This window comes from Xenopus laevis, chromosome 1L (genome assembly GCF_017654675.1).
Source record: "Xenopus laevis strain J_2021 chromosome 1L, Xenopus_laevis_v10.1, whole genome shotgun sequence".
Taxonomy (NCBI): Eukaryota; Metazoa; Chordata; class Amphibia; order Anura; family Pipidae; genus Xenopus; species Xenopus laevis.
The window spans coordinates 200,374,491-200,389,868 of NC_054371.1; the positions used below are offsets into that span (position 1 = coordinate 200,374,491).

General features: G+C 38.6%; 1 protein-coding gene across 1 annotated transcript in view; it reads right to left on the reverse strand.

Annotated features, from left to right (window-relative positions):
• gfm2.L (G elongation factor, mitochondrial 2 L homeolog) overlaps nucleotides 1-15,378 on the reverse strand; it is a 37,007-nt gene that overhangs the window by 11,089 nt on the left and 10,540 nt on the right. Inside the window, exons 7-18 of the mRNA XM_041568830.1 lie at nucleotides 15,280-15,368; nucleotides 14,031-14,119; nucleotides 12,612-12,672; nucleotides 11,200-11,385; nucleotides 9,974-10,054; nucleotides 8,952-9,100; nucleotides 8,708-8,848; nucleotides 8,514-8,613; nucleotides 6,142-6,331; nucleotides 5,007-5,083; nucleotides 4,740-4,878; nucleotides 2,280-2,465 (exon numbers count right to left, since the gene is read on the reverse strand). Of these exons, the coding sequence (XP_041424764.1) occupies nucleotides 2,280-2,465; nucleotides 4,740-4,878; nucleotides 5,007-5,083; nucleotides 6,142-6,331; nucleotides 8,514-8,613; nucleotides 8,708-8,848; nucleotides 8,952-9,100; nucleotides 9,974-10,054; nucleotides 11,200-11,385; nucleotides 12,612-12,672; nucleotides 14,031-14,119; nucleotides 15,280-15,368 (1,488 nt within the window). The remainder of the gene's footprint in view (nucleotides 1-2,279; nucleotides 2,466-4,739; nucleotides 4,879-5,006; nucleotides 5,084-6,141; nucleotides 6,332-8,513; nucleotides 8,614-8,707; nucleotides 8,849-8,951; nucleotides 9,101-9,973; nucleotides 10,055-11,199; nucleotides 11,386-12,611; nucleotides 12,673-14,030; nucleotides 14,120-15,279; nucleotides 15,369-15,378) is intronic.

Genomic DNA, 15,378 nt, shown 5'->3' on the forward strand with positions numbered 1-15,378 from the left:
CTTTATATCTGTGATTGTGCCAATTTTACACAAAAACATTACCGATGTGCCATGGAAGGCATCTGATGTGTTTTATCAGAGGACATTTATGGTTTTCCCGGTGAGATCGTAATTTTCGGTGCTTTTGTCACACACGGGAGGGAAGATTTCCATGTAATAGCACTCGGGCCGTCACAGACACTTTAATCGTGGCGTTTTTAAAAAATTGAGAACCTTCTTACTGTACACAGAAATGCAGCGCTAAAGGTGGCCATAGTTATAGAGATCCGCTCGTTTGGCGATGTCGACAAACAAGAAGGTCTCTTCCCAATATGGCCACATTGAAGTGAAATCATAAGGGATCCAATACAGGCGGTCGGATCTCAGGACCACATAAATGCAAAGATGCAGTTGCGATCCTACAGGATTTTTTAACCTGCCCAATCGAGATCTGCCCGACTTTCAGCCAGATATCGATCGGGGAAGCCGGATGGCCCCACACACGGGTCAATAAGCTGCCGACTTTTATCGGCCCATGTATGGGGGACTAAAGTGCCTATAGCAGCCCTGTCAGCCATTGCCCTATGAAACAGAGCAGAAGGAAGTACAGTAACTCTGTGTAAGATAAGAAAAAACAGAGAACAACAAGAGGGGGGGGGGTGGAGCAGAGTACTCTGCTAAGTACTTCTGCAATTTACTTTCTGTAGTTTTAAAGATATTAGCAATTTTATACAGCTAAAACTGGGCTCAGCAGCTCTGCCAGCAGCCCATGGGATAATTGAATATGCAGGTGGCATCTGCACCGCACTGCAATAAACACTTTATATGTACAGGATATAGAACTGGTATCTCAATGTAAATTAGAGTTTTTTTTTATTTTTTAGGATGAAGTCCTAACTCTTTGAGGATCAACATTAGATCAGCCCCCCAACCCCCCTTGGCTAAAAACACAGTTACAGATATAGGAAAACATTGGTGTATGTGTCACAGAGCCATAGTTCTAAGAATACCTGGGGCAGCAAATAAGTGTCTACCCACAAATCTCCTCCTAATTAACCTTCTGTGCCTCCCTAGCACATCCCCAGTTAATAAATCATTTCCATTTGTTGATGTTAATGGACCTTTAATCTCCTCTCTGTTATATGTTGTTGTATGTTGTTTATACTTCGAATTAACTCACAACTTGAATGCTTTCTAGTTCAAAGGAGAAGGAATACCATTTTACAATTAGGGTGGCAAAAGTTAGGCACTCCCAAGTGACTATTTTTACTTACCTGACACCCTGGGCTAGTGTTCCTATCAGCAGAAAACCGCACCGGCCGGGGTTATACCAATGAGCACCATGGAGCGATCCTCTTCCTGCTTCATCGGTTTTCAAATTTCCCAGGCAGAGGCATGCGCAGTAGAGCAAAATAGTCAGCTTTTCCGTTGAAATCCGGCTTTCCGCTCTACTGTGCATTTGCAACTGCGAGAATACCCGAAGAAGATCTCTCCATGGGGGTCGCTAGTGCGGTTTTCTGCCGATAGGAAAGCCAGCCCAGGGTTTCAGGTAGGGTTACACCGAATCCAAGGTTTGGTTCAGGATTCAGCCTTTTTCAGCAGGATTCGGGCAAATCCTTCTGAATCCTAATTTGCATATGTAAATTAGGGGCGGGGAAATCGCATGACTTTTTGTTACAAAACAAGGAAGTAAAAAATGTTTTTCCCTTCCCACCCCTAATTTGCACATGTGGCCGTATCCAAAATAGTGGATTCGATGCATCCCTAGTTTCAGGTGAGTAAAAGTAGTCACTTGGGAGTGCCTAACTTTTGGTACCCACAAGTGTAAAATGCTATTCCTTCTCCTTTAAGAAAAAACTCGCATGGATAAAACTCAAATCAGTGAAGGCTACAAACATCTTGATTCAAGGGACCTCTGCCATTGACTTCTACATGACCTAGACAGGTTTTAGCTGGAATATCTCCGGATTCGAGCTATTTTCAGCTTCGGGGTATAATAAATCTCGAAAAATTTGAGTTGTTTTACCCGAAAATTCTAGTTTGAATTATTCAAATTTTTTTGGAAAACACAACTTAACTTTGTACAGTATCATTTGATTTCAGTTATCCAAAGAACAATAAATATAAAGATCTTTGTCTGGTTTCTGGCTGTACAGTATTGATATCCAACGAAGACAGCTGCAAAAACATTAAAAAAAAACAAAAAACAAATGGACCTAAAATGAAGTATAGGAATATACTGTATAAGGGGAAGGCAAGTGTGTTTGGTGTTTTAATAACAATATTCTGTGAATGCCCACCTTGCAGGTATGAGCTACTGATGCCATTTTCCACTGCTTCTTTAAAGCCCTGTAGTAGCTGCTCAGGAATCTCTTCAGCGTATTCAATAATGGGGTTTGGTCCAAGACTGTCGGTATCACAGGGTTTCAATTCCAGTTCTGCTGTAACCAGATGCCGCGTATCCCCAACTGTCCTGTCCAGAGTGTCTATCAGTAGCACAATTCAGTGTAAGGGACAAAGACTTAAAGCGATAGCAGAAACACACTGGCCTGTTCATTATCCTGCAATTAGAGTATCCTTCAGGCTGATACTTTATAAGTTATATTCTTAAGGTGAAACCACAAATTGTTTTCAGTGTTTCCTTTAAAGGGGTTGTTCACCTTTATATTATCTTTGTGTAAGATATAGAGAGTGATATTCTGAGACACTTTGCGATTGGTTTTATTTTTTCATTATTTGTGGTTTTTGAGCTTCTTACTTTATTCAGCAGCTCTCCAGTCTGCAATTTCAGCAATATGGTTGCTAGGGTCCAATTTACCCTAGCAACCATGCATTGATTTTAATAAGAGACTGAAATATAAATAGGAGAGGGACTAAACAGAAAGAAGAGTAATAAAAAGTAGCAACAACAATAAATTTGTAGCCTTACAGAGTTTGTTTTTCATTTAGAAGCTGGAAATAGTCAGAAGGAGAAGGCAAATAATTCAAAAACTACAAAAAAGAAACAATGAAGGCCAGTTGAAAAGTTGATTAGAATTAGCCATTCTATAACATACTAAAAGTTAACTTAAAGGTGAACCACCCCTTTAAGTTCTGATTACTGAAAATGTTCCTTATAGTAGACAAACATGACAATACAATATCCATTTTATGATGACCGTACACTTTCACATTGATCAATTTCCTATTTCTCTATAAATGTTTTTAGCTTTTACTTATACAGGTATGGAATCTGTTATCCGGAAACCAGTTATCAAGAATCCTCCCTTTCAATTTTTGAAAACGATTTCCTTTTTTCTCTGTAATAATAAAACAGTAGCTTGTACTTGAACCCAATTAAGATATAATTAATTATTGGAAGCAAAACCAGTCTATTGGGTTTATTTAATGTTTACATGATTTTCCAGTAGACAAGTTATGGAGATCCAAATTACAGATAGATACATTATCTGGAAAATCCCAGGACACAAGCATTCTGGATAACTATATAATTTACTGTTATATTAGTAAGCCCTTTCTTCAGTCTCGGATATCAACTCACAGCTATAGTTAGTTTTGGGACTCACAAGCTGCTGTGTGAGCTACACATTCCCCAAGGGAACTGCTAATACAGGTATGGGACCTGTTATCCAGAATGCTTGGGATCTGGGGCTTTCTGGATAACAGATCTTTCTGTAATTTGGATCATACCTTCATACCTTAAGTCTAGTAGAAAATCATGTAAACATTAATAAACTCAATAAGCTGGTTCTGCTTCCAATAAGGATTATTTATATCTTAGTTGGGATCAAGAACAAGGTACTGTTTTATTATTATTATTATTATTATTATTATAATAGAGAGAAAGGGAAATAATGTTTAAAAATTTGGATTATTTGGAGCTTTCTGAATGACGGGGTTTCTGGATAATGGATCCAATACATGTACCATGAATGTGTAACAGGAGTGAAGTGTGCCCCCTGTTATTTTGTCCCGGAAGCAAGCAAACAAAACAGCAAAAGCTCAAGTTACTGATGCAGAAAACGTCTCACAGAGTGATAGAGCAGAGCAGAGAAGTTTCAGGAGATGCTTTTTGAGCTTTTGCGGTTATCTGGATGCCAACAGGACAAAACAGCAGGAGGTGTTCCCGTTATATATTTATTATATTGGCTTCAAAACTAAATTTTAAAAAGCAGAGTAAATTGCAAAAGTAATCGTAAGAGCACTTCAAGCAACTTTACATTAAAATTGTGTGGCCATGTGTATGTCCCCATTAAAATCTGACTTCTGCACAAAATTTGAGAATGCTGCTGTTTTTGGAAGACTACAGGCAGAGCAATAATAGACTATCTAGTAACTAGGGGTTTGACATATTGCCTTCATGGAAATAAATGAGGGATGCACTGAATCCAGGACTCGGTTCGGGATTCGGCCAGGATTCAGCCTTTTTCAGCAGGATTCGGATTCAGCCGAATCCTTCTGCCTGGCCAAACCGAAACCAAATCCTAATTTGTATATGCAAATTAGGGATGGAGAGGGAAATACATGACTTTTTGTCACAAAACAAAGAAGTAAAAAATGTTTTCCCCTTTCCACCTCTAATTTGCATTTGCTAATTGGGATTTGGTTCGGTATTCGACCAAATCTTTCACGAAGGATTCGGGGTTTGGCCAAATCCAAACTAGTGGACTTGGTGCATCCCTAAAATAAATCAATGGAATTCGTTGAAACAATGCATTTCTAATTAACAGACAGAGCATGTGACAAATGAAATGCTGTACCTGAAGCACAAGAAGCACTCAGGATGGTTTCCCTGTATGCAATCTGTAATGGTCCAAGATAGGTCTCTAGTCCGTACTCCTGCCTGATGCGCTCCTGGATAATCTCAATGTGCAGCTCACCCATCCCACACAGAACCATCTAGTACAAACAGCAGAACAATCAGTGCGATTGATACAAAATGTTCTTTTAACCTGCCATTGACATTTCATGTTACCAATATTATGTGACATTGCAGGTATATAGGATTATTTTATTAAAACACTCACTTGGCCAGAGTCAGCATCCAACCTTACTTTCAGGCTGGGATCTTCACGCTGCAGACACCTTAAAGCATTTTCCAGATCTAGAAAAAGATTTAAAAAAAAGGAAAATGTTAATAAAAATAATATTTCAATTGTAATCATCATTCTGGGCTTTCCTAAAGAAGAACTAAAGCTTAACTAAAGAAGTAGGCCAGAAATGCTGTACATTATGTTTTGGGTTAGGGTTAGCCCAAGGCAACCACAGCCTTTTAGCAGTAAAGATCTGTGTCTCCAAAGATGCCCCAGTAGCTCCCAATCTTCTTTTCTGCTGATTCACTGCACATGCTCTGTGCTGCTGTCACTTACTGAGCCACTCACAATATACAGTACACATAGAATAGAAATGTCACACTATAAGGCTGATTAGTAATTAATACAGATAATTACTACATGGCAGCACAGAAACCAGTGTAATTAGCATCAGAATTTAATAATCAGCCCTGTAGCATCAGCTTATATTTGAGGCCAACCTTATTTTCTGTTTGATAATTTGCGACAACCCCTAAGTTTAGCTTCTCAACAGCTGCTCAGAATCCACTGAGCATGTGAGTGTCACAGACACTTTCCAAGATGGTGACAAGTCTGAAGTCCTGGATCATTGCTGCTATTGAGAAGCTGAAACGGCTGTAAATAAAATATGGCATTTTTAGCCACATTCATTTTTAGGGTTTAGTTCTCCTTTAAGCGTGTTTCCTGGTACCCGCAGGAGTGGAATCTAAACATCCAGTCAGGATCAGAGCAGGTGTCCCATTTGTGTGCTGCTAGGGTCCCATTTCCTACCTTAGCAACCAGACAGTAATTTGAGGGATAAACTGGAATATAAATAGGAGAGGGAACGAATCGAATGATAAGCAATAAGATAAAATGGTAACCCAGACTGAAAGTAATGTGCTCTTTGGCTGCCAAGTATCATAGACCAACAAACGGCTACAGACGAACAAAACAGAAAGACTGCTAATTTAAAAATGACAAAATAAAATCTGCTGTTCATCATTCCATTAGTTTTTAGCTTGTGACTCCTGCAATGTATTTTCATTTTATTCTGAAGTTAGTTCCCATAGTTGTAGCCTGGAAACATTTGCAGGCATAAGACACTTACCTGGCTGTCTGGCTGCAGAGGGAGGTTCAATGGTACAAAAGAAGACGGGTTCTGGAATCTCCACACCAGCCAGTACAAGATTTCCCTGTGTCTTTCCATCTCTTCCCTTCTTGTCTCCCTCCCGGCCTGCTCTGCATGAAGCAGCTGCTACCGACGCCTTGGAGGAGACAATGGTATCCCCTGTAGCTGCCTGAAATAATACAGAGCACAATATTTTTAAGAAGTGTTCTGATCATCTGCTCAGGCAATAGTTTAGAAGTTTCAGATGCCCATTCTCATTCACTTCTTCTGAAGGAACAGTTAGAGGAACTGACCAGCAGGTGGCGTTGTTATAAAATTAATAAAAGCAAAAATAGCTCTGAAACTAAAAAAAATATATATAATTAATGTAAATTGCTAAAGTGTTTAGTAAAGTACCCTGAGCAATTTTTTTTAAGGTTTGCTTATCCTTTAAACCAGAGTGAAATTACATTCATGCTCTCTACAGGACTGCAGATTGAAACCTTTCCTATAAACAAGGATACATTCGTTGCCAAGAATTGTTTATTTGTGGGTTCTGAAAGAACAGATGCCAACTTTAAATGTAAAACATTGTGCTGGTCCTTATGGATGATTATGTAACAAATATTTGGATTTTTTTTTTTTTTTTTTTTGCAACGTTAGAAAAAGTAACACATATAAGAGAGTTTTTTTCCCCCTTATTAAACTGTACAGGTATTTGCAATGTCAATTAATCCACTGAGTGGGCATTGCCATTTTAAATTAAATTTAAATTGTCACCCTACGTCCAGTTTCCCAAAGCAGATGTCTAGGTGTCACTTCAGACACTCCCACCCTCAGCCCACATTGGATCCCCAGTCACAAGGTGTTGCTTTTGTCATGGAAAATAAAAAAAGTGTGTCCTTTCCTATGTCACTCGACAGCTAAAACATTGATCCAGCCCTGATACTCTCCAGGATAGATTACTGTAACATATTACTAGCTGGTCTCCCTAAATCCTCACTGCTGCTCATCTCGCTCTCCTGACCACCTCACTAAGGCCTCTCTCCTGGCTCCCAGTCAAGTGGCAAATAAAGTATATAATATATAGTATATAATATTTAGCCTGTCCTTGCACTCTTTAGATTTTATTCTTCTGCTCATCTTTCTATCATTTCCAAAACCCATTCTTGCTGATTGCACCACACTAACTCTGTTGTCAAAGCCTTTTTAAACATTCCTTTCTAGAGAAAGTAAGTCACTAGTCTTCCTCTATATCAGTGATCCCCAACCAGTAGCTCGTGAGTAACATCACTTGAGAAAGAGCCCAGCTCGAAACATGTCGTGACACAATAAAGCACTTGAGTTTTGCAGTAAAGTTCTGTGCATTGGACCTATTATTAACCACCACCTCTATTGTTTGATTATATTGCTTCACTGGACGGAAGCCATGGTTATAGGTTTACCTACTGAATCTATCATTACTTGGTGTTGCTCGTGAGTAACATGTTGCTCTCCAACCCCTTGGATGTTGCTCCCAGTGGCCTCAAAGCAGGTGATTATTTTTGAATTCCAGGTTTGGAGGCAAGTTTTAGTGGTATAAAAAACAGGTGTACTGTCAAATAGAGCCATGTAACAAATATTTGGATTTTTGCAAAGTTAGAATGGCCAATCACAGCACTTATTTGGCAGCCCAAGAGCATGTTTCATGCAAGTGTTGCTCCCCAACTCCTTTTACTTCTGAATGTTGGTCACGCGTTCAAAAGGTTGGTGTTCCCTGCTCTACAGCAACACAACCCTTGTATTATGCACTTGTGCCCCTCCCATTCTTGTTTCTGTCTCCTCTTCCTAATAAATTGTAAGCTCTTCGGAACAGAGATCACATCCCAACTGCATACAGAAACTCATAGTACTTGACTTTTCATTCTCACTGTATAATTTATACAATGTTTTGTTTTTCAGCCTTGTAAATCACAGTGTGGTGCTATATAAATAAATACACAAACACAATGCAAAACATATGTATAGCTTGAAATCAAACATTATAGCTCCATGAATATCTTAAAACAGCTGAGAAATAGGCCTTTCTGTTGCAAAACAAGGGGGTTATGTATTAAAAGGCACTAAGTTTGCCCAGGAGCAGTAACCCATAGCAACCAATCAGCTGGTAGAATTTACTGGTCATCTGTTTAAAAGTTAACATCTTATTGGTTGCTATTGGTTACTCTCCTGGGCAAACTTAGTGCCTTTTATTACATATGGGGGTAAAAGTTATTGCTCCACTCAGGTTCCATCATACAGTAAAGTAAATCCTGCTTATAAATGTTTACCCTTCATCTCCATTCATCAAACCTAATGTAGGCATAAAGCTATTATTATTAAGCTATGCTTACTTGCTTCAGGCCAACAGTTAGAGCAATATTGCCTGATGACAGTGAAGGAATTTCAACATGTTGATCAGCAAATGGCAGCAGCAAACGGCTCATCCTCTCTCTGTAGAACATACACACAGGCATTGCGTTAATCAACACAGTTATACGGATGAATAAATAAAAGCAAAATAAAGATAAAGGATGACAGTACACACGTGCAGTTTTGGTTCACATTATATACTGCTGATTGTGGCTTCATGTTTCCCGAGTATATCCGCACAAACACCATGGGCCCCCGCTGCTTGTCGTGTAGAACTTTAAATGCTAATGCACACAGGTCCCCTTGATACCACTGCCTGCAGAGATACAGAGACACGTGAATGGTCAGAAACATATTCTGCTGCTACCTGGCTTGGTTTTAACCGCTCAGTACAATCTACCCACTACTATTTTACTTACACAAAATCATGAGAAGAATCATCTGGAGAGGGCAAGTATAAAGTAATTGCATCCAGTAAAGGCTGAACACCTTTATTCTTTAAAGCGCTTCCACACAGGACTGGAACCGCCAACTGTGCTAGGGTAATACGCCGTATTGCCGTCTGTAACTGCACAGACAGAGGTTCAAAGAATGGATAAGCCAGTATTTTCAAGCACATGCATACACATTTGTAGTTCATTTTAGGATACAAACAGGGTCGGACTAGTGAGGTCTGAGCCTACAAAGGCTGCTGCATCGGGGCCAGCACACACCCAGCCACTCCCATGGAACTCTGCACCAGCCAAAACCCTCCAACACTGTGTACCTTTTCTGTAGTGGTGCACAATCTCAAGCAGTGGGTCTGGGATAGGGCCCACCGTGTTTTTATCCGGTGTCTTGCCGGCCCAGTCCGACCCTGGATACAAAATCCTTACACTGCACTGCTTTATGCGATCTTGCGATTGTCTACACAAACAAATTCTGTCATTAGAAAGGAGATTTAGTATGCGTTGAGCAAATGATCAGCACAGAGGTTATCATAACATGGAAATTGATTACATCCTCTTGGTCACGTGTCAATACATCAAAGTGTACAACAAATCTTTCTACAGCAGCAGTACCATCTTTCCAGATGCTAACTTACAGTATATGAGTGCTGAAAACCGATCTTGTTGATTTATGATTATATATCCAAGACATTCTTATGACCATTCGTCAGGTATATGACAATATCATTTACAGCCACCTCAAAGCAGAGCTGTCCATCTGGAGGTCTCAGAGACAAATGTGGCCCTTAAAATGATTATGATGGCACTCGTGCATAACTTTATAATAAGTCATAAATACATATATCCATTATATTTATTATATGGTCTAAAATATATGGACAGTGCTGTATGTTTATATTAATCAAGCCTGCTAGAAGAGACTAAAGAGTGAAAAATGAATTTTTAGTTACACAAAAACGGTTGGAACTTGTTTTATTTGAAAGTTAATTTACCTTTTCAAGTGGCACCAAATCAAAATTGTCACTGTATTCCCCTAGAATCAAGGCAGCAAATTCATCATCAAGATCTGCAACCTGCAAACAATGAGGTGTACGGTTAAAAAAAATTCTACCACCATAAAAGCAATACAAAACAGCAATGCTCATTTGTGGCTTAATATATATTAAATGCATTGTAGCTTTTATATCAAAAGCCAGGGGGGTTTGAAGAGCCAGTTTCAACAGCTACAAAAGTATCTCATATAAAAAAATAACTGGTGTCTGTAGCTCTGTTATTAGTGGCCTACTTATTGGCCAAGGTCTCCTCCAATCAGCAGCTCTTAGATTAAAAGAATAAAACGGAGATTTTAGTTGCCCACAAAACAAATACATGGGAACATATATACAGTCCCAAAAGATGATTGCAAAAAAAGTTGCAATAACAATACATTTGTAGCCTTACAGAGCATGTTTTTTCAGAAGGGGGTCAGTGACTCCCACTTGAAAGGTGGAAAGAGTCAGAAGAAGACGACAAATCATTCAAAAACTGTTAATAAAATAATGAAGGCCAATTGATGCTTACAATTGGTCATTCTATTAAATATTTAAAGTTAATTCAAATGAAAATAACCACTTTAAAAACTCTTTATAATGCGGTTAACAATGCCTGGGGTTCAGCGCCGATCCACGTCTTTATGCCGCCTGAGGTGGTCTTCTGTTGCCGCCCCCACCCCTCCTCAAGGCTCTCACATTTTCTGCGCAGGAGGGGGTCGGGCGCTGCACGACGCAATTGCGCTATCTGCACTAGGAGAGCCGAATTTCCGGGTTTTTGCCGCCCCTGGTAACCAGGGGGGGTGCTGCCGCCTGGGCCTAGTGGATCAACTTGCCTCATTGGTGGAGCGCCCCTGCTGGGGTTTCTATTCCACTCGTTATTTATCCCTCTGGTTGCCACTGCCATCACTCTAACAACTGTTTATCTGGAGACATGCAGCAAAAATACAAATATAGATAACGTCATATTAAATGTAAGTGACTTCAGTTTGTGCTAAGGCAAATAAATATCAGTGCATGGAGTTGGAACTGAGAGCAATGACTGATGGTTGTTTGGAGCCCCCTAAATCTTGGAATGCCGTCTGCACTGCATATATATCAAGCATTGGAACTGACTGTAGTCTATTGTGAAACAAGTTACACATAAAGAATATTCCATAGTTTTAAACATATTTACTTGAACACTTTACTTGTTCTATTAAGGCATTCCTTCCATCACTGGCAATGTTCAGTATTTCTACATCACTTGTTTCCTTCACAGCTTTCCTCTCAAAGCATTTCCCGTCATCCTCAGGGGCTCTGGGACTCCACAGAATAGTCTCCATGCTGACCAGGTCCACCAGTCCTTTGAATGATTTGCCCTCTCCCACTGGTAACTTAAAAACAAACCAGACAGAATTACAAAACAGGATTTATTCTGATAATAAACTCTTTCTAGCAGTTACTTAAGTGTAAATGAACGCACATGTATGGAAGCTGATGTGTGTCAGTCTAAACGGGTTCTACAGCTTTGAGCAGTCTAACAAATTCAATTTCATTAGGTGTCAGAACTCAGCAGCAGCAATAATTATTACGGCTTATGGCACACGGGTCAGAAACCAAACAATGTGCCATTAGCCAAACATCCATCTGGATCCTTTATCCCCAATGCAAATCACATGCAGGGAGAAAGCTTTCCCTATTAAAGGAACAGTAACAGGAATAAAAGAAAGCATTTGAAAGGTATGGATATATAATATACTGCTGCCCTGTACTGGTAAATGTTTTTTGTGTTTGCTTCGGAAAGACTACTATAGTAGTAGTGCAATAGTACATAGACAAGCTGCGGTGTATTCTTGGGGGCATCCATTCAATGCACATAGCTGAATAGCACTGTAGAATATTAATGCAGTCTATGACACATCCGGTTTCTGCTAAGTAACCTGTGCCTTTTCTCAACTTGAATGGATAATGGGTTTCCAGATAGCGGATCCCATACAGTATACTTTCATAGGCATGTGAGGGTTGGTCCTAGAAGAGTTTACCACCGATCTGGCCAGTAATGACTAAGTGCTAAAATCAGCCACAATTGCACTGGAATCATATGCACAATCGTGGATCATCAAGCTTGTCATCAACTATTCACTAGAAATACATCCCCATCTTCCCCCAGATGGCTGGCAGATGGTACATGCTATAATTTGGAGATTTGGAAGTGTGTGTGTGTGTGTGTTTTTGTGTATGCAGAAGAGATAATTTGGATAAATTGGACTTGACAATAACATAAACATCTAATTATAATAGGATGCGAATATAGATTTACGGGATAATTATTTGATCTTGATAATAACATAATCATGGACAGTTCAGGTGGCATCACCAATTAAAGATTCAAATCTATATTTTCTTTTTCTTTTAGGTATTCAGCCAAAACAAGTTGTATTGGTGTGTCTCATTGTACAGCTTTGATCTTTTGTTAAAATCCTACTTGTTTAATTTGAAAATAAAAAACATTTTGAAATAAATAACATAAGCACATTCTACACTAGCATAGCTGGCTCCCAACCAACTGAACACCATGGTCTGCTTTAACTTATTGAATCTATGATTTATTTCATTGTACCTGTAATACCAGCGGCTTCACTTTTAATTTTTCCTTGATGCTCTCCACGGCATATTTAAAACTAAAATTAAAAAAAAAGGTGCAGTTGATCAATCCTGTATAATTCCGAGCGGCATCTGCTCAAGCCATGCTCTACTATGACTGAATCTTTTTTTTTTTTTTTATTAGTAACCTAAAGCAGAATTAAGTAAAAATGCAAGGCAATAACATAAACAAAATGTATAGCCACATTATGAGTTGAAGCATGGGGAGGAAATAGAAAACCATCAACAATCCAATATGGGCAGGTATAGGCAAAAATCCTTCTATACTACTGGACAAACACTTTCAAGCATATTCTATTTTTTTATGCTGTGAGAAAATGAAGCATGATGCAGGGCTATGTTTTTATTGCAGATTTTATATTGATCGTTAAAGGGCAACTATTGGGAAAATGAAAATGTAATATAAGCTTTAGCATACTGAAATAAGAAGCTTTCTAAATACATTTAATTAACAATTCTGTACAGTTTCTGAAATAATCAAGTTTACCTTCACTATCTCTCTCTCAGCATCTGTTTCTCTTCATTCTGTCTTTATTCATGAGTTGGGTGTCAGATAATCATTGACAGTTAGATCCAATATATCTTATAGAGGGGCTCCTTTTTCCTAGAAGATGTATTAGAGCTCACTCTATTAAAATTACAAGACATCATGTCTCTCTACATGCAGAATTTGTGCAAAAGGCAGTTATTTTGTTAGATTTTGTTTGTACTGGAATCTCTAATTCATCTGCTAGGAAGGAGCCCCCCTTATAAGATATATTGGATCTAACTGTCAATGATTATCTGAAACCCAACTGCTGCAAGAAGCTTATATTAAATTTTAATTTTTTGCGATAGTTTCCCTTTAAAAAAGAAGTAAAGTCCTCATCACTGGAGTGATTATAATCTTTTACATCAGACCTGGGCCAGTACTCCTCTTTGATGAATAACACATCAGATCAAGAATCAGAATGATTTATTATAGATAAACTGAATTTAAACAATTATCAATTTTCCCAGAAAGCATAAATATGGGAATGGGAATTCTATCAGTTTCAATATTCTATTGATTAAGAACTTCAATAGCTCAGGCCAGTTGATCCTTACGGAGTTTGCAAAACAGATTCTGCAATGGTAAATATCGATTTTAAATAGACTGATCTACATTACTAAATAATTGTATAGGCTAATCTGATGCATTTAAATACATAGCGAAATGCAAAAAAAAAACCTGCAGAATTCCCAATTCAGTCTCAACCTACATCAAAAAATACATTTTTATCACTTTTTTTTTCTGACAAATTATTAAAAAAAAAAAAGAAAACATAAAGAGATCAATTTTGACCTTTAATTAATCTGTCCCTATCTGTAGAGTTGTACAGTTCAGTGCTTTTACCTGGCCCCAGTTTTGTCCATCTTGTTTAAGAAACACAGGCGTGGTATGGAGTGCCGATCTGCTTGCCTCCACACTGTCAGTGTCTGAGCCTGGGAAAAGCAAATACTTCTTTCATGCGGCTTGTCGCTGAGCAATGCAAGTTATAAGTGTATATAAACTATTATACTAAGAACAAGACTCCTTATAGTGTGGACAGGAATAGTTAAACTCATCTGGCAGTAATAGCTGAGGACTCCAACTAGGTTGTTTGTGGTGTATTCTGGTGTTTGGACAGTTTATTGTTGGAGGGATTTCTCTGACATACACTATACCCACTTGTCTTGTATTTAAATTTGTTGCTTGTACTTTTGTTTGCTCAGTGTGTTCTACTTCAGGAATGATGGTTTCTCCAAGCTTGGTTTTGCATCCTCCTCAGAGGCCCATTAGAAGGTTGATCCAAATCATCCAAAGTATTTTTCATCATACCCAACATGGGTTGTTTTCCTGATTGTCAAATAATCCAGGTCTTCTCTTACCTCTAAAAGGCAGAGGTCAAGCTTATATAAAGCAGAAGATACATTGCTGCAGCATTAGAAGGGCTAATATATATATATATATATATATATATATATATATATATATATATATATATATATATATATATATATATATATATATATATATATATATATATATATATATATATATATGCTACTTGCAGGATTATAAGGACTGTAGAGAAGAAGAAAGAGCTGATGAGGCCTTCATGGAAGCCAGGCCTATCACTGGTTCACTCTATTTTCCCAGGTAGACAGCACCACACATCCAATTTTCTTTAAAGCCTTTATTGGCAAAAGAGTTGTATTTCTGTCCCATTAAAGCCCTTTTGCCAATAAAGGCTTTTAAAGAAAATTGACTGGATGTGTGGTGCTGTCTACCTGGGAAAATAGAGTTTAGCATTCAGGTGGAAGTGGCTACCTGAGACGCGCACCCCAACTGCAAATGTTTCCATTGCTGAGTGCTGACTTCTACTACATTCTATCTCTGGTTTACGCAAGGTGATCACCTTGCTTACTTGTCCATGTGCTGAGCTTCTGAGTCCATAGTTTCTATTGGTACAGTTTTTTTGTATGGTACAGTACTCTTGCTTCATAAAAGGGCGATGAAGGCCATTCTTTTGGAATTAAGGTTATGCAACAGTGTGCTAGTTTTCTCGTTTTAATTTCAATCTAGAATGTTCTATTATTAGGTAAATTTGGTTAACATTTACCTCTACTCCAGCTGAAGCATCGAATACAGCAACAGCCCCATCAAGCACCCTCAGGGATCGTTCTACCTCCACAGTGAAATCCACGTGCCCTAAAAGGAA